This window comes from Cynoglossus semilaevis, chromosome 11, assembly GCF_000523025.1.
Source record: "Cynoglossus semilaevis isolate Cse_v1.0 chromosome 11, Cse_v1.0, whole genome shotgun sequence".
In the NCBI taxonomy this organism is placed as follows: domain Eukaryota; kingdom Metazoa; phylum Chordata; class Actinopteri; order Pleuronectiformes; family Cynoglossidae; genus Cynoglossus; species Cynoglossus semilaevis.
Window position 1 is genome coordinate 2,590,009 of NC_024317.1, and position 17,104 is coordinate 2,607,112.

The 17,104-nt window shown below is 42.9% G+C and overlaps 3 protein-coding genes across 4 annotated transcripts; all 3 read right to left on the reverse strand.

Annotated features, from left to right (window-relative positions):
• Positions 1-64: 64 nt before the first annotated feature.
• On the reverse strand, positions 65-3,424 carry LOC103385856 (transmembrane protein 82-like). The gene is made up of 6 exons (XM_008319861.3): positions 3,080-3,424; positions 2,931-3,003; positions 2,662-2,803; positions 1,678-2,095; positions 892-1,076; positions 65-801 (listed from the first exon to the last, which is right to left on the reverse strand). Exons 1-6 carry the CDS (start codon positions 3,144-3,146, stop codon positions 736-738), a joined length of 951 nt encoding a protein of 316 aa, XP_008318083.3. The 5' UTR covers positions 3,147-3,424; the 3' UTR covers positions 65-735.
• A 129-nt stretch (positions 3,425-3,553) lies between these two features.
• On the reverse strand, positions 3,554-8,011 carry slc25a34 (solute carrier family 25 member 34). 2 transcript variants are annotated; one of them, XM_025060332.1, is made up of 6 exons: positions 7,743-8,011; positions 6,649-7,376; positions 5,342-5,407; positions 4,604-4,756; positions 4,312-4,446; positions 3,554-4,211 (listed from the first exon to the last, which is right to left on the reverse strand). In XM_025060332.1, exons 2-6 carry the CDS (start codon positions 7,150-7,152, stop codon positions 4,023-4,025), a joined length of 1,047 nt encoding a protein of 348 aa, XP_024916100.1. In that variant the 5' UTR covers positions 7,153-7,376; positions 7,743-8,011; the 3' UTR covers positions 3,554-4,022. The 2 variants fall into 2 exon arrangements, with proteins under 2 accessions (XP_024916100.1, XP_024916101.1); XM_025060333.1 differs by having other exon boundaries at positions 7,643-7,999.
• A 1,465-nt stretch (positions 8,012-9,476) lies between these two features.
• On the reverse strand, positions 9,477-16,977 carry fbxo42 (F-box protein 42). The gene is made up of 10 exons (XM_008319855.3): positions 16,708-16,977; positions 15,025-15,304; positions 13,628-13,744; positions 12,920-13,054; positions 12,634-12,787; positions 12,407-12,517; positions 11,930-12,026; positions 11,779-11,835; positions 11,577-11,693; positions 9,477-11,495 (listed from the first exon to the last, which is right to left on the reverse strand). The coding sequence occupies exons 2-10, from the start codon at positions 15,296-15,298 to the stop codon at positions 10,443-10,445; spliced, it is 2,115 nt and encodes a 704-aa protein (XP_008318077.1). The 5' UTR covers positions 15,299-15,304; positions 16,708-16,977; the 3' UTR covers positions 9,477-10,442.
• Between the last annotated feature and the right edge of the window lie 127 nt (positions 16,978-17,104).

Genomic DNA, 17,104 nt, shown 5'->3' on the forward strand with positions numbered 1-17,104 from the left:
AGGGTTCGGGTTAGGGTTAGGGTTAGGGTTAGGTTAGGGTTAGGGTTAGGGTTAGGGTCTGTTGTTCCTGGTCTGTGCTAAGGAATGCTGAAGTGATGTCACAGCTGCAGAAGGGGGCATGCTCACTGATGACACAATCCTCAGACCTCCAGGCTCCGCCCACTCATCAAACCCACTGAACCTCTTTTGAAACTTCTTCCACTTTTTTTCTTCCAAATGTTTTCATTCCATTCTGTAATTATTATTTTTTTAAAATCCTGACTGTTGGTTAATGTTCAGCCAATCAATGGACAGACATGAAAAAGGGGGGAAACATACAGGAAGTAAACGAGACAGGAGGACGAGGACTGTTGGTTTCCATTAACATGGTCTGCAAGGAGAAAAAAAAAATGTAGTCAGGATGGATTTGAACCTTCAACCCAAAACTGAACCACCTGATCTGGACACAGAACCAGATTTGGATGGATCTTCAGAACATTCTGGAAGGTCTGTGGACACAGAGGTCTGGGTCTCCTCTTCAAGATTCTTACAGCCCCGCACCAACACAAACTCTGGCTCTGCTCCGCTCATTAGCAAGGCATCTTTTTTTTTGCACAGTAAAGTTTCAAAAATAATTTCCCTTTCAGGATTCAGAAACAGTCAGTTCACACTGTGAGTAAAAATCCACGATCTTCTTTTTATTAACACATCAGTGGGTTCATGGAGGTAGACGACGGACGGACTTCAGTGACATCATCAACTGTCTTTGACTTTACTTTGTTTGTGACAACATTTTTCCAGAGTTGTTTCTTCTTCTTCTTCCTAAAACGAAAAAAAAAGGAAAAAAGTTATTTTTTAATTTCAGACTGAACATCAGATCAAAGATTTTCTTCTTCTTCTTCTTCCACTGACCTTGAGTAAGAGATCTAAAAGGTCACCAGAGGGCAGCAGACAGGCAGCTTCTCCCAGGAAGCAGATGAGGACGTGTGTGACGTCAGACCAGTCTCCCACCGTCAGCATGAGGACGAAGACGGCCCCCAGTCTCAGGACAGCAGTGTGGACCAGGGCCTCAGCCGGAGTCTGACGGTTCTGATTATCTACACACAACAAAACAACAACAACAACAACGAGTGACAAAATAAAATGTTTAATTGTACCTTATTTTTTACCTTCACTCTGTTCTACAAGCTTTTCAACTTTCAAAATATAAATTAATATTACAGGAGGCGCCATTAACAACGTGGCTCCTCTGGCGCTCGAACCCAGGACCTTTCTGTGTGTAAGGCAGATGTGTAAAGCAGGCGTGAACTGCTACACTATGGAACAACATTTCATTCATTTATTATTTTTTTTACTTAAATCTATTTCTTAAAGATATAAAGTTCATTATAAAGTTCACTGCAAAAATAATTAATTTAATTAATTTCCTGATATTAAATCTGATGCTGATAATGTTTCCTATATGTAACTGTTTAATATAAAAAATTATATTAAAATTAATAATATTAATATTTGTGTTTAGTTGTTACTATTATTGACGTAATGTTTTGACTTTACTGATACCATATATTTAATTTTTTACAAATGAACTATTACAACCATTTACTTTTTGCACAGCAGAACAGGAGAAACTTCTAGATCGGTCACTTCTGGTCTTTTGCCAGTGACACATGATCAGGTCAAACCACTGAGCCTCACCTTGAATGCAGACCACCAGCATGGCGTAGCAGAGAGTGAGCGGAGTCCAAAACCTGAGTGCATCCTTCTCGGACAGAAAGTGGTCATAAACTGTGGCTAAAGAAGCCACATTGGCAACAGCGAAGGCCAAGACGAGCGCGGTCTGCAGTGAGGCCAGTACGGAGTGTCCTGAGGTCAGCAGGGTCATGCACTTCCCACAGTAACGCTGCGTGCTGTGCAGTGGGTACAGTTTCGCCGCGTGACTCCACAGTCCGTGGACGGAACCTGCCAGAGCCCAGCTGAGAGCCGCGGCCAATGACAGGCTGAGGGTGCTGTGTGGAGCCCCCTGATGGAGGAAAGCCAGAAGACAGGTGAAGCAGCAGCCCAAGGAGAACTGGCACTGGATGAGGAGGAGTTGGAGCCCTCTGCTGGACGCACCCTGAAACACAGACGAAGGATTGACACTGGTTACACTGTAAGATAAAATCATTTCCCAAATCAAATTCAACAGGACAAAAATATATAATAATAAACCTGCTTTATTTGTCAAGCTTACTGACTTACTGAGTTGTTATTTTATGTTTTTTAAACATAAAATAACAACCGTAAAACTTTTAAAAAATTAAACTGAGGTTGACCATTAAAATGTACTGAACTCACTTGAACTCAGCGTCAGCCAAAAACAACAGAACTATGTTCAGACTGCAGAAAAATAATTGTTTCTTAATCCAGACTGAAGTAACAGTAAGAAAAAAAAACAGAGGAAAGATACAAACACTGGGAGGATCATTGTGATTTGGTCATGTGATGAAAAACAGTCAGTGAGAACCGGGAATCATGGGAGTGGAAGGAAAAATTAAAAACAACAGAGTGACTGGATCACACCTCAGAATTTTACATTTTAATGAATGACATTTGTTTTGATTTCCAAATTCCTGAAAATCCAATTTTTATAAAAACCCTGATATTTTTGCTCATTTTTTTGTGTGTGTTTGAACGACTCACCAGGCCTGAAACAGTCCACGCAGAAGCAGCTCTGAGAGAAAACTCCAGCACCAGCAGAGACGACACCCTGGAGCCCACCACAGACAAGATGAGGGTCAGGGCCCAGAACTGGACCTCTGTTCTCCATCTGCTGCCCTGAGGACTGAAAGTCAGGGTGAAAGGTCAAATAAAGTTCAACTCTCCTGCTCTTTGATGTTAATTTTATGTAGACTTTGTTTTTTTTTTGGGGGGGGGGGGGGGGGGGGGGGTACAGGGGGGTTTACACTTACCTGCCTGATTGAACAATAAAGTAAACTCTCATCAAACTGCACAGCACTGACACTGCACACGCACCCACGACCCCTGAAAACAAAAAAATCCACAGGAGTTCAGTTTGGGATTTTGGAGAATTTTACACAAACTTGTTTGTTTAACTCACCTCGAAGAATGCAGTCGACAGGGTTCGAGTCTGAGGATCCCATGACCCAGGTCAGAAGAAAAAGCATTGTTTTTATGACAGACACACAAGATGGTGATGATGTCACACTTACTGTGGTCAGAGTTAGTCTGACCGCGGTCAGAGAAACTGTTCAGTCATGAAGAAGAAGAAGAAGAAGACGACGACGACGGTTGGTGCTGAACTGCTAATGGTTATCATTCAGGAAAGATTTCATTTTCTCAATCTATTCTTTCTGTTGGTCACTGTGGTCCAAAGGTCAGTCTGATTGGCTGCTGAGTGAGGGTCAGTATGTCCTGATAAAAAAGACTCCTGGGGGGGGGGGTCTTTTTACAAACATGATGCAGTAGAAAACAAATAAAAGGAAAAAAACAAAATCTTTTTTTTTGTAATTTTTTTAAAACTTTTTTACAGACTTGAGTTTCAGTGAATTTAAACAAACTGAATTGTATATTTAAAAAAAACAACTTTTATTATTGTTGTTAGAATCATTGTTAACTGCTTTGTTAAAGGCTTCACGTACCCACAGGTCGAATCCCTGAAGAAACATCAGACTGTGACAGCAGAGACATTACAGTAGCCAGACTGGACGTTTAACAAAACATTATTATTACTATAATGATTTACGATTCTCCTGTGACCCACACAGGTGGCACTTCGTGGGTGGAACTACACAGATCAGTCTATTTCATTATTTGAGGTATTTAAGGATCGATCCGATCGATGATCATCCACAGGTCTGTTGAATCCACCGCCTCGTCATCAGTCCAGACGTCCTGGGACAAAAACACTGACACGACAGACATGTGCTTGGGAGTGGACTGCAGACCACATGGCTAAGGCAGGAAAGGCCGAGCTTCCCTCTGATGATTTTCTTTTTTTTTTTTTTGGTATGTTTAAGCAGCATCATTTAAAAAAAAGGGTTTCAGGAACATTGTTGTCTGTGCTTTTCCTTCACCGTCTGCTGCCGCAACAAGTCCCAGAACAGCATGCTGAGCACGGTGTGGGGGGCCAGGCGTAGAAACACGGGGCCCATGCCTTTATATAAGCCCATGAGACCCTCGGTTTGGCAGACCTTCAGCATGCAGTCTGAAAAGCCACGGTACAGACGTCCCTGGAGGCAGATAAGAGAAACAGACAGGAGTGTGAGATTGTCTTTGTGTCAAAAGTTGAGTGATGACATCATCAGCTTTGACGAGATTATCTCAGCTCACCCGACGACACTCATCCACCGGCTGATTGTACAGCCTGGTACTGATGACGTCAAAGGGCGTCATGGTAAACGCCACCACGACTCCACTCATCATGGCTGCGATCAAGGCCGTGAGCCAGTGGTTTGGAGCGAACCACTGATGTGAACCGGAAAAAAAAAAAAAAAAAACAGGCTAATGAAATTTGATATCTGTGTGTGTGTGTGTGTGTGTGTGTGTGTGTGTGTGTGTGTGTTGTGATGGCAACTGTTCAGCTACAGGCAGAGAGTAAATGTCAGCTGTGAAGCGCAGCAACCTGGACACGTGACACCCAGTCTTTGGCCGAGGTGAAGGTTGCCAGCTGAGCAGCTGATCCCACCATGACTCGAGGCACGGCCCCGTTCACGCCCCTCCACAGACCAATCAAACCTTCTCTTCTGTAGATGGTGACGAACGCATCGGAGACTCCCTGTAAGATAAGAACGAGCCAGAACGAAAATGTGGTTAGACACAGGTGTGAGACGACAATCCTCCGTACGACGGTGTTTATGAACGCTCTATTTTTCTTTAATATAAAAACGTACAAAATGAAGAGTCAACGGTGGTTTTCTATTACCATTATCTATTATTATGAGTACGGATGTCCGATAATGTCAGCGTCCGATAATATCGGCCCGATATTAGCAAAACGTAATATCTGTAAGAATCGTTATCGGTTTATCCTTCGATAATGAAAACACGATAAATATGCCGGGGTCACATACAAAATGAAGTGTGCCCTAAAAATTGTTTTGGGGAAAAACGGCTGTATATTAAAGTGAAAATCACTAGATGGCAGCATTTCAGCTCATTTGATTAATTTCAAATTCATACAGTGGTTTGTACAGATAAATATTGGTATCGGTTGATATGGGGATCGGAAATTAAGTGTTTGGACAATAACGGCATATCGGCAATATATAGTCTTTATTTGCATTTGGAGCGTCTAAATAAATAGGATGTTTCTTTTAAATTATAATTTAACAACCTGTATTTATGTCTCGTACTTTCTTACCAGATGGTTGTGCTGGTGACCTACTGCGATGGTCTTCACAGTCTGAGCTTGAAGATGGGTCTTTACCTGGGAATACAAATACAACAGAATAAAACAATAGAATAGACAAGAGTCAGACAGAAAGATCCAACCTCGTCACCAGGTCTGAGTCACTCAGACCTCAGCCAATCAGAGCGACCGGAGGCAGAACTCCTCACTGTGAGTCAAACGCGTTCAGATTTCAATCACCGCGGCCTTCAGGTCAATAAAACGACTTCAACCCTGGTCCGCTGCCAAACTACACAGACAGGATACGGCAGATACTCTGGCAGCGCTGCAGGGTATATTTAGTGACCGGAATTATAAATGAACATGTCATCAAAGAGTGAAGTCTTTCCACGTTGGAATAAAAGGTCAGATTCCACGGCCGTACGGGCCGACAACTCAGGGAGGAAAACAACAACGTGGACACACGGAGGACAGGGGTGAAAAAAAGAAATAAAACCTACGATGACCTTTACTTATGTGATTCCCACTGGGGTGCAGAGATATTGTAGACAGGTCATAGAAACATAAATCTATTTGACTTTCTTAATTTCATTCTGTCCCAAAAGAAACTGCACCGACTGTGAATGTATTTATTTATTTATTGCAGTATTTTAATCTGAAGTAACGGCGTCTGAATGAATCACTGGTTTTGTGTTGACATTTGAAGCTTGTTAGACTGGGGAGACTGTCAACAAGAAGCGGTCTGTAGACTGTACACACCCATGTAATGTCACATTGTTTCACCAACACTCTCGTGTGAACTAAAAATAGACCTCTGACACCGGAGACGCCTTCAAACCTCAGCTGTGTGTTTCCAGTACCACGCTGAAGGTTACGTGTAGCATTTTTTATTAGGTAATATTTATTATTGTTTTGATATACATTTATATATCAAATATCAGTCTATTATACTTTAGGTATTATCAAAATGCTGCTGGAAATACAGCAGTAGAAATCTGCTCTCGCTGTGTAGTTTTAAAAAAACGCTCCCGATATTGTCGGCCCAATATTAGCTTAATTATGTAACATCGGTAAGAATCGTTACCGGTTTTTCCGAATGCTTGGGTTTCGCCAAATATACTGGAATCACTTGTGGGGTCTTGAGACGTTGACCTCAGTTTTGGGGACTTACGGCTGCATAAATCAGTATCAGTTTATATCGGAATCGGAAATGAAGTGTTTGGACAATATCGGCAAATCGAATATCGGCAAAAAGTTACAGTAATATGGGATAGTTTGGTGACAGTTAGAACAATGACAGGAGGCGACAGTGAACTCACCAGGTAAGCAGGAGAGGCAATTAAAGCCCCCAGGGCTCCGGCCCCTGCCCCCGACAGCAGACTTCCCCCGTGGAAGGAGGTGATACCCAGGGCTTCACAGTAGGAGTAGGATCCCAGCCTGACACCGTTCATCACGCCCTGGTACATCAGCCCCACTGAGAGGCCCTTCTGCAGGCCCCGCAGCCCGTCCGTGCGGCCCACGACCCACAGAGCCTGCAGGACGCCCCGGTAGTGTTTCTGATAAGAGCCCCGGGCACACAGCTCTCCCTGGAGCTGCAGACGAGTCTTGACCACCTCCAGAGGATTGGTGAAGACGCAAGCAGCGCAGCAAGCCAGCGCACCCAGGGCAAAATCCAGCGGAGGCCAAACCATCGGCAGAGACGACGGCGAGGGTGCGAATACACCAGAGGGGACTGCGGGCACAGTGGACGCCATTCTGCAGGAAGGCTGAGCACCAAACACCGACTGTGAAGATGAAGTTTCCAGCAGCTGAGCACTGGTCATCCCTGGACGGGTGATCTCCGCTCTGTGTCCTTGAACTGACCCCTGCCTCTTGTTTGGCCGTGAAGAGCACGGGGAGTGTGAACGGTGCAGGACATGCAGGTAAAAAAACAAAACAAAAAACTGACAAATGTTATCACGGGTGTGATAACTCAGCGTGAGAGTTTGGTACGGCACGTCTCACATGACACTGCACCACCGTCCTGTCCTCCTGAGGTGATTTTCATCTGTGAAAGAAACATTCACGTTTGTTTATCTTTGCAGTTTCCATTACAGAGTTAATATTTGAACTGAGAGCAAGTGATTGTAAGATTAATTTTAAAACCAAATTAGCATTTAAACTGCTGACACAAGGGGGCAGACTCTTTGTTTTTTGTTTCTGTGCAGTGACAATAAAGAAAGTCCAAGTCTATCTACTGACAAAACAGCATAATGGGTCAGATCAATTCAAAAAACTATGAAAAATCTCTTCTTTATTTCTGTGTGTTTTCACCTCCCCACGTCTTCCTGTTCAACTCAATCAAACTAGTCTCCACACAAACACATTCCAGCAGCAGCTTCACATCCACGGACCGAGTCAAATCAGCTCTCACCTGCCTCTGATCGGGTCACAGGGTTCGGTGACTGGACGGAGGAACTCCCAGAGTGCAGTTGTTCACTTCCATTCTTCTTTCCCTCTAACATTGTAAACATGTGTCCTCAGCACATTCATTGTCACAGTCTCCGCCCACTGCCCTCGGTCAGAGCCAATACCTTTGCAGCCCTGTCTGCCAACTCACCACATCCCCTCTGCTCCGGGCGAATCAGGCGCTGGGCTTCGAACTGCCCCTGGTCTGCTGCGATAGGAGGGCTGTCGGTTAAAGGTCGGTGGTGAGAGGTGGGGGTTGGACAAGTGTGACGGAATGTAGAGAGGACAGAGACGGGTGACAAAACGGGACAAACATTATTATTATTGTTACTATTAGTACTAATTGTATTATTACTAAAAAAAAAACATTACTTTAAAACATAATAGTACAAGTGATACCGATTATGTTAACGTTCAATTTACTGTGGAAAAATTACAAACATTAAGGACTTTCAATGGCATAAGTGCGATTCCTTTTTAGTGCCGTGTCTCACAGTAACCACTAGAGGGCAATAAAGCAGGCCCTGAATGACAAAATTGAGAGCTGTCCTTATGATGATCGTAAAGATTCAGCAGCAATTGTCCTTACAAACAAAGTGGATGCAAATCGAGTAGTAAGTAATTTTAATACAGACACAGAATAATCTCATCTAAATTAAACAAAATTCTGAAATTAAACAATAAGTTTTAATAATTTTATCCTTGATATTTTGAGTTTAAAGGAGAGCCAGACCGTGGGCTGGTGTCAGTGCAGCACCTGCTGATCAAATACACAAGTCAGACTTCAACAACAGACAATCATGTTAGGAGATAAAATGTTGGCTGACCTGCTATAAATTTTATATAAGATCTATTATAAATTATGTATTTAAATAAATCTATCTACCTTGGTTGTGTATTTCTATTTAAAATACATTAGTAATAAACAGGTGAACTGGTTTGGGTATGGAATTATTATTATTAGGAATCAAAGGATGACACATCAAAGGCTTCGTTGGACTCAGTGAAGATGGTCGATAGTTCATCACTTTGACCTGGACCAGGTGAAAGACTTGGTCTGTTTTCATCTCCACTTGAATAACTTAAAAAGAAAAAGACAGAAAAAAAAGGTCAAATCTGTGTCTGTGTGTGAGGGCAGAGCTGAGTCGGCATGTGGTGCAAGAATCTGAAACTTCATGAGTTTACAGTAAATCATTAACTATGTGAATGATCTGCAGGTACCTGAAGGCACCATCCATGCAGAGGTTTCTTCTCTGCATGAATTAGACTAAGTGTGTTTCAGAGATGTGGTGTGTAAATTTGACTGGACCGCGTGTGTGTGTAGTCCACGTCTGTCTTCTGTTGTTAGACTGCTGCGTCCTGCAAAGAAAGAACGATGTTGATCACAGAACGCTGTGTAGAAAAATTGTAAAATTTGTGAAATAAAGTGGCTAAAAGTTAAACTTACCGTGTCCCATTTTAGAGTGCGCTGCATTAGCTCAGACTAGTTGCATATTTTAGGATAATAAACTAATATTTTAACTACATTTTTTTCCATTATTTCAAAAAGAAAAATATTTCTTTCTTTCCGTCAGTGTAAAAAATAAATAAAATTATTAGTCTTCCTGATGACAGGTTTTAGTTTGAGAAAGTTTAAAACTTTCCAAGATTACAGTCAGACGATTTGCTCAACAGAGGAAATGAATCACGGACAAAGACGTGCGGTAACACACAGGCCGTGACAGAGCAGACGTGGAGTCTTTTATTATTTAACTATGTTTAATGTACAGTGCCATAACTCTCAACTGCTGACCCCGTCATATATCAGGCAGTGACGTCCGTTCAGAGTGACCGTATCACATGTGGACAGTTCTATGTCAATGGTCTCTACGTGTAAAATGTGTCTGATGACATGATCACAATCAGACATGATCTCTGCGTGGTTTGGAAGAGGAAGTGTTAAGTCACAATAGTTCTTTTGTTTATAATCTGGGTGGCGGTGGGGGAGGGAGAGGTGAAGGGGGGGTGGATCTGCAATCTCATGTGGTCACAGGAGAAACGTTTTAAGAGGAGCGGAGGTCAAACCTTGTCCACATGCCATTTAATTACTCAATACAGATGTCACCACCAGGGGTCAGCAACACCCTCCGCACAGACACGTCATTTTCACAACTTTTAACCATCACCGTGCAAACATGGCACACATGTGCGCACGCACACACACACGCACGCACACACACACACACACTCACACCCGTTTCAATGTAAACATTGCAGGCTCGTAGAGTGATAGAAAAAGCAGGGTAGTCGTCAACCGGTTCAAACTGGTTGGTTTCTCTTAAGTTTGGTTGTGATCACTTACAGGTGAGCATCAAAAATGTCCAGTCCTTCAACCACTTCACGCACATCTACAAACACTCATGCACACAAGTACACGCACACACGTTCGTACACAGGACCGTCATTCAAGAAACTGTTTAACCAAAGTGAACTTTTACATGTTGTTATACCGATGCTTGCAGTAGGCAGAAAGGAAGCTGCGGGGGTTTTTCTGACAAGTAACAACGTCGTTGGATTATGTTTTTCCTCCATTTATTTTCTCAACAGGAAAAAGGCCTTTTTGTCTCCGCTCTGCCGTGGTCACAGGTCCAAACGTCTCTTATTCCACCCTCGCCCTGGAGTCGTATTACCTTTTAGCACGAACAAAGTACAAGGCATTGGTTTTAGGGTAGTACTTCACATTCTGTTTTTTGTCCATGAGGCCCCCGAATATAATGAGCTCTCCTCTGCCCTGCACGACAGTGTGGAGGCTGGTCTCCGGCGGCCCGGTGACCGCCGCGGGGCTGCCGTTTCCGTAAACCCTCCACGACACCAGCCCGGCAGTTTTGGCGCGGGACACGTCCAGCACGTACATCTGCATGGGTTTGCAGTTGAGCGACTGGTACAGAGGTTTTCCTACGTTCAGGCTTTGAGGCGGGTGATGGCCGAGACGCCGCGCAATTGGTGGGATGGCGTGTCCATCGGTCCCCCCGGGCTGAGGAGGACTGGAGGACGATGAGGGAGGGGTCCCTGGTAGACCTGCTCTATCGCTGCTTCCTCCTCCAGGAGAAGCCCCCTGGATGTGAGAGGAAGACGATGATGATGACGATGAAGATGGCAAAGATGAGGAAGATTTGTTCTTCACGGCCTCCAGGCCTCGCCTTAAGGCGGCCGGGGACACTGCTCCTGGAGGAGTACTCGCAGAGCCCGCAGGAGGTGTATGTAGGCCGTTGGTGCTGGGCAACTCGGGGTGGTGAGAGGCAGAGGGAGGAGACTCCCAACCATAGTCAGAGGAGGCAGACAGGTGAGGGCGGGAGGGAGGAGACGCAGCCTGGGCTGGGCTGGTCCGGGGTGAAGGGGAGGAGCCGTTCAATAGCGGGGGGAGAGGAGGGCTGTCAGGGCCTTGTAAAGGAGACGGCTGCTGCGAGGAGGACGGACTTCCGTCTCTGGCACCGCCTCTTGCTGAAGGCCGAGGCCTCAAGGTCCCCCATCGACCGTTCACACACGGAGCCTCTTCCGCGGCGCCCAGGACGACCCCAGCAGCCCCGCTCCGGACAGGGGACTGAGAACGTAATGAAGGCGGTTCAGGCCCCAGAGGGGCAGGTGTGGCACTTATGGGGGAGGGCCGAGAATTAAGACTTGGGCTGAGTGGTGTACGCCCAGATGGAGCCTGTGAGAAAACCACCACACACTGGCCGACCTGCAGGCAGAGAAACACACACACGCGTTAGTGCCGTTATTTAACAAAGTTAACAAATTGCCACTGAGGGCTGACACTTACCCGACAGGCTGGGTGACACCAGAGTTCTGGGGCTCCGTGCTCCTCGTTCTCCACCTGGAGCTGCTGCCACCTCCATGGTGGTGAACCCATGTGAAGAAGCCAGGCATCTTTCAGGAGCTTTAACACAAGGAAACACTTTGTTTACATCAGGGACTTGAAGTTACTTCTATAAAACAGTGCCAAGAATTTTTTTTAAAAGTACCGCATTAGGTCCACCACACCCTCCTAAGATGAGTAATGTTTGATCATCAATGACAATCTGAAAAACAAAGTACACTTTCATAATTAGAAACATATAAACATAACTGCAAAAACTAACATTTTCTTTTCTACATTAAAAGAGAAACAACAACCTGTGATTGGCCGCCCCGTGGGTGTGGTGATGGACCAGATATGACTGGTTTGGACCAGGACCATTGTTCCAGATCAAGGACCCAGACTTCATTACTCCTGAACAGACACAAATTGCACATCATGAGATTCGTTTTAATCAATCAAAGACTTTGTGCTGCCATGTGAAACGGCTGATATTCAAGTAAATCAGAGTCACACACAGGTTGTAAACCAAAACAAACAAAATGGTTGCAAAAGCTACTAAAAAAAAAACCCAAAAAACTAAAACCCTGGTTAGCTAGTTGGCTAATTTTAACCAGTGACATGTGAGATGTGGTAAAAGAGAACAGAGGTTGTGTTGTACTGATGTGTGAAACCATTTTTTTTTTTACATTTTCTTTTGACTTTTAGGTTCAATACCAGCTCCTAAATGTATGAACTACTGCAGGTTCAGATTCTGGCTCAGTGGTATGTTATTTTTAGAAGTAGAGTCATACATTTGACGAGCTCCTAAAGACCCCCCGAACACCACCATGGTATTTCCAATCACAGAGGAAGAGTGTCCAGCCATAGGTGGGGGTCCATGTGTGGTGACGATACAGTTCCACCTGACAAGAGCAGACGAGACAAAAAAAAAAACAAAAAACAACAGGTTTTAGTGTGTTAGGAGTTAACGCATGTCGTTTTAAAAGCATTTTAAAATAAAATAAAAATTAGAATTTACCAATTCTTTGAAGGAGAGTATGTGTGAATTTCATCAAAAAACCTTTCTGGCTGGTGAAGTGGATAAGGACTGGGTCGAGTCCAGCCACCAAAGAGAACTAACAAATCTTTGTGCATCACCAGAGTCGCCCCAGCTTTGGGAGACGGATAAGAGCCTGACGGAGGAAAAAAGTCAAAAAGAACGAAGAGTCAAAACTAAACATATATCACAGACTAACCATACACCTGCTTTTGTTTTGGATTTTTTGTCTTCATCCGTTTTTATAGATTCTTAGACAAACTCCTACCTGAGGCTAAAGGGCGAATCCACTCCTTGCTGTTGAGGTCAAGTCTCCACAGGTCATTAAAGGCAGCATTGCAGCTACTCTGAGTGCAGCCTCCAAACACATACATGGACTGGTTTGAGTCATAGTAACATGCACCTGAAACACAACAAGATCAACAAACTGAAGCAACCATTTTAGAGCTTTATATCCGTGTGTGGAAAAAAAAACAAACGTCTCAAATTCAACTTAATTCTGTGACCGATCTGCTGAGTCAGGAGCTTTGTCTGAGCTAATATTTGGACTGCGATCAAGAGACGTTCTTAGAATAGTTATGCTGTCATGTGTCATGGTGGATAATAATGATCTGTGAGACCTGCTTTATAATGATAAGAGCAGTGTAACAAACGTGTAACGCAGAGGTGAAACACGTGTGTACGTTCTGGAACAATATGCTACAGTTTTCCACAAAAGATCAAAAGTTCAATGGTCAGTGATTCTTCCTGTCAAACTGTCTAAATGGCAGACTAGTGTTTGTGTTACAAAACAAAACAAAAGGTGACTCTTCAGTGCATGAAAAACCAAAGAAATATGCTAATAAAAACAACAAGAATAAGGACCAACTTGACATTTTAATTTACATAATAAATGATAAAATCTAAAAAGGTCTTTATAAATACTGTTTGTCTTTATGTATGGACATCACAGTGTAGTTGTGTAACATATACTGACTGTGTGAAAAGCGTTGAGTGATAGGAGTTCCTGGATACGGATAAGTGCGACTTTCCCACTGGATATTTCCTTCCTGGACAGCTCTCAGGAAACCGTGATAGCACTGATAGGCAACACCTAGGTTTGAAAAATAAATAAATATCACAAGAAAACAAAAGATTAAGCAAATTTTTTTTTTAATCTATAACAGCAGTAAGAATTTAGTGCAGATATGACTAACTTTTTATTACAGCCAAATCCTATTTGATCAATTGATCAAGTTTTGGATTAATATTTTGTCATTTGTTGTTCAAATGCATATGCAAAGCTATTAAAATAACACTTGTAGTAAATTTAACAGAGCAGTGATGCGGTTAAACATTTACCTAGCTGCTACCTCACTTGCTAACAGCTAGTTAAAATTTCAACTGTAGACAACCGTATCCTGACAGACAAATAGGCCAGACTAATTTCCAATTATTTCCATTCTATTCCACTCAGGAAAGCCCCAGGAGAAGAACAGGACGTTTGGATTTACAGCAGTAGAGTTCACAGAACCAGTCCATGGACAGTTCAGATAACACTGCAACCGTAGGTTAATTGCATTAAACATTGTGAATAAGTGCTGCCTCTCATGCTCTACATTTGTTCTACCTGATTTTACAGACAGATTAAAGTGAGAAGATCATTGCAGTGGCTGCTTTTCTTCATCCCGGACAACATTCCACATTACTTTGTTACATGTTACCTCATCTACAAAGAGTTTCCTAATACAGAAGATTACTGATTTAAGACAAATATATTAGCCTTAGTTTTTTTTAAAGAACAAATTCTAACCATTTTATTCTAAACCAGAGATGTGATTTATGCAAAACACACATTTAATTTGCAGTATAAATATTTGCAAGACAAGCGGTCACAGTTTCTGGAGTCACATGTTTGTCCATGTGAGGTCAGGTCAAAAGTGTGTCAGAGCAATGATAGCCTACATCATGTCTTTGATATTATCTAGGAGATCTGTTGCTCGTGTCATTCTACGGTTGTCCCACTGTCAGGCTCTAAGTACTGTGTTCATCTGTGCTTTGTGTCATTTGACTTGTCTGCTGATTAAATGCATGTGAACATTGATTTAGTTTTATAACAATGAAATATCAGTGGCAAATGATTTAAAAATGTCCATTTCTAAAAAACATTCCAAACTCTGTAAAGTCCTGGCCCGTAGATTTAGCTGAGTTATACTTTATTTATTCATTTATATTTCCACTCATTCCTAGCAATTGGTATAACAGTTAACAACGGTGCAACAGAGTAATCTAGCAGTGACAAGGGAAGTAGGAAGAAAATTTCAATAAAAAGATTTAAATATAAAAATCTCCATTCTTGTTTCATTGTAAACATAGAAAATATGTGAGCCCTACCTTTAATGAGGCGATACCACTGCTTACAGACAAGTGCGGCAGTCTTGTGTTCCTGGTAAGGTGAAAGGAATGACAGAATATATTCTAGAACTTCCTCTGGTAACTCCATCATTGTTCTTCCTGCTCCTTTGGCACAACTGTCTATGGCCCCGTCTTGTCGCCAGGACCCCATCTTTGTGTCTACTTCCTCATTTATCCCAGCAGGATCTGTACCGTCCTCCTCCGTATCCATGGCAACAAAGCATCCATCCTCATTGTCAGGGGAGCGGGACATTATTGTCTGCAGAGACATAAAGAGACAAGCTTGTGATGTATGCACCGGTGATGATGTTGCTCGGGGATATACCTAACACTAGACATAGACTGATTCAGCTATAGTTTTGAGACATAAATCAAATCATAATCTGTCATGGTAGAGCCAAATAAAGTCTTCATTCACTATAAAAGAGTTTTTTATGAATCATAGCAAATGGTTTTACAGAGAAACATCTGTCAATGTGTTTGTGTAAATGTTCCCAAGGTTAACTTATTTTAAAGGCCCTGGTAACATTATCCATCTGTAGGTATTAAAACATCTCTGTTTAGATGCATCAGATGTCATTGGTAGCCATCATTAGTGTAGAAATAACTAGCTGAAAATGTTGGCCAACTTTATGTTGGCAAGAAAATGTCTTAAGTATGTTTTTAATTAAAAGAAAAATATTTCCATGTCTCCTCTTCACAGTGGATTCCAGTGGTTTGTGAAAAGCAACAAAAAACAATGCAGAAGGTGTTTGTTTTTTAAACACTATTTGAGATTATCCGCATTTTATGGACAACAAATTTAAGTATGACAGATCAATTAAACACCAAGCAAAAATTACTTCCCCCCATAACCTAGCAAAAAGTTGTTATGTGGAAGGTGGTAATATGTTGCGATTTTAGATTTAGGTTCTGCACCGTGAATATTTGTGGACGAATAGCCTTTGTCAACAACTTAATAACACAAATGGTTCAGTTGAACCATTGGGATGTACATATGACTAGGGCTATTTCCTGAGCAAAGCTGTGTAGAATTTCAGCAGTTAACAAACCCTTAGAAAACAGGGTATTTTGTTGTTAGCTGACTGAACTGTTCACATCCATTGTTAGAAACGGGTGGTGTCCTTTTTTAACAGCTGGCCTCTGCACATGAGCACAATAAATGTGATGTGAGACTGCTAGTGTCCATGGCCGCCATTAGACAACAACCGGGAAATATACTGAAATGTTTTAAATAAAAAAATACAAAATAAATAAATTAATGTATCTGTTATGCGCGTCTAAATGTGTTGCTACATTGAACACCTGGTGCTCTGAGAAGAAGCGTTAACACCGGCTAACGGCGCTAGCTGATTTATTCCCAGTTCACTGGCTAATGCTAGCAAACACTAGTGCTGCTCATGAACGTGAAAAATGCCACAGTTGGCGCATTTTTGTTTTTAACCACCCCCTAATGTCACACGTAGCTTCCATAGACTCGACTGTGTCAATGACACGGCAACCTTACGATTTAATTACGCCCGGCAAGCTAAGAAGACTAGCTGGCCATAGCGAGTCCGCTGTAAATGCTAATAATCTGTGCTAACGGTGGCTCCGTTCCTACAACACACCTCTCCCATGATACCACGACACTGTTCAAAACATGGTACAAAATACAAATACCGTTTTTAAGACGTGGTCTGCACTTGGTTCTACAGCGTGCCTCTTTCTCTCCCTGGTATCAACTCCGGTGGTTCCTCTGGAGCCTCCAAATAGTCGCCATCTTCCGCTCCGTGAACTACGTCCTCCGCAGCAAAGCGACACTCAGGCAGCGGCCGACCGTCCCAGCTCCCAGCGGAGGGTGGGTCTCTCCTGCCTCCAACACTGCGCCCCTAGACGCTGCGGTCAGAAGTGGAGCTAACAGGCGAGCCTCTTCACAAGGACATAGCTAAATTCCACCAACAGAGGGGGCAAAAAATTCTAAATGGGTCCTCTGATAAATAAATGTCAGAGATAAAAAGCCACGTCCCAATTAAAAAGGGTGGCATCTCACATACCCGACTAACTCGGCAGATCAACA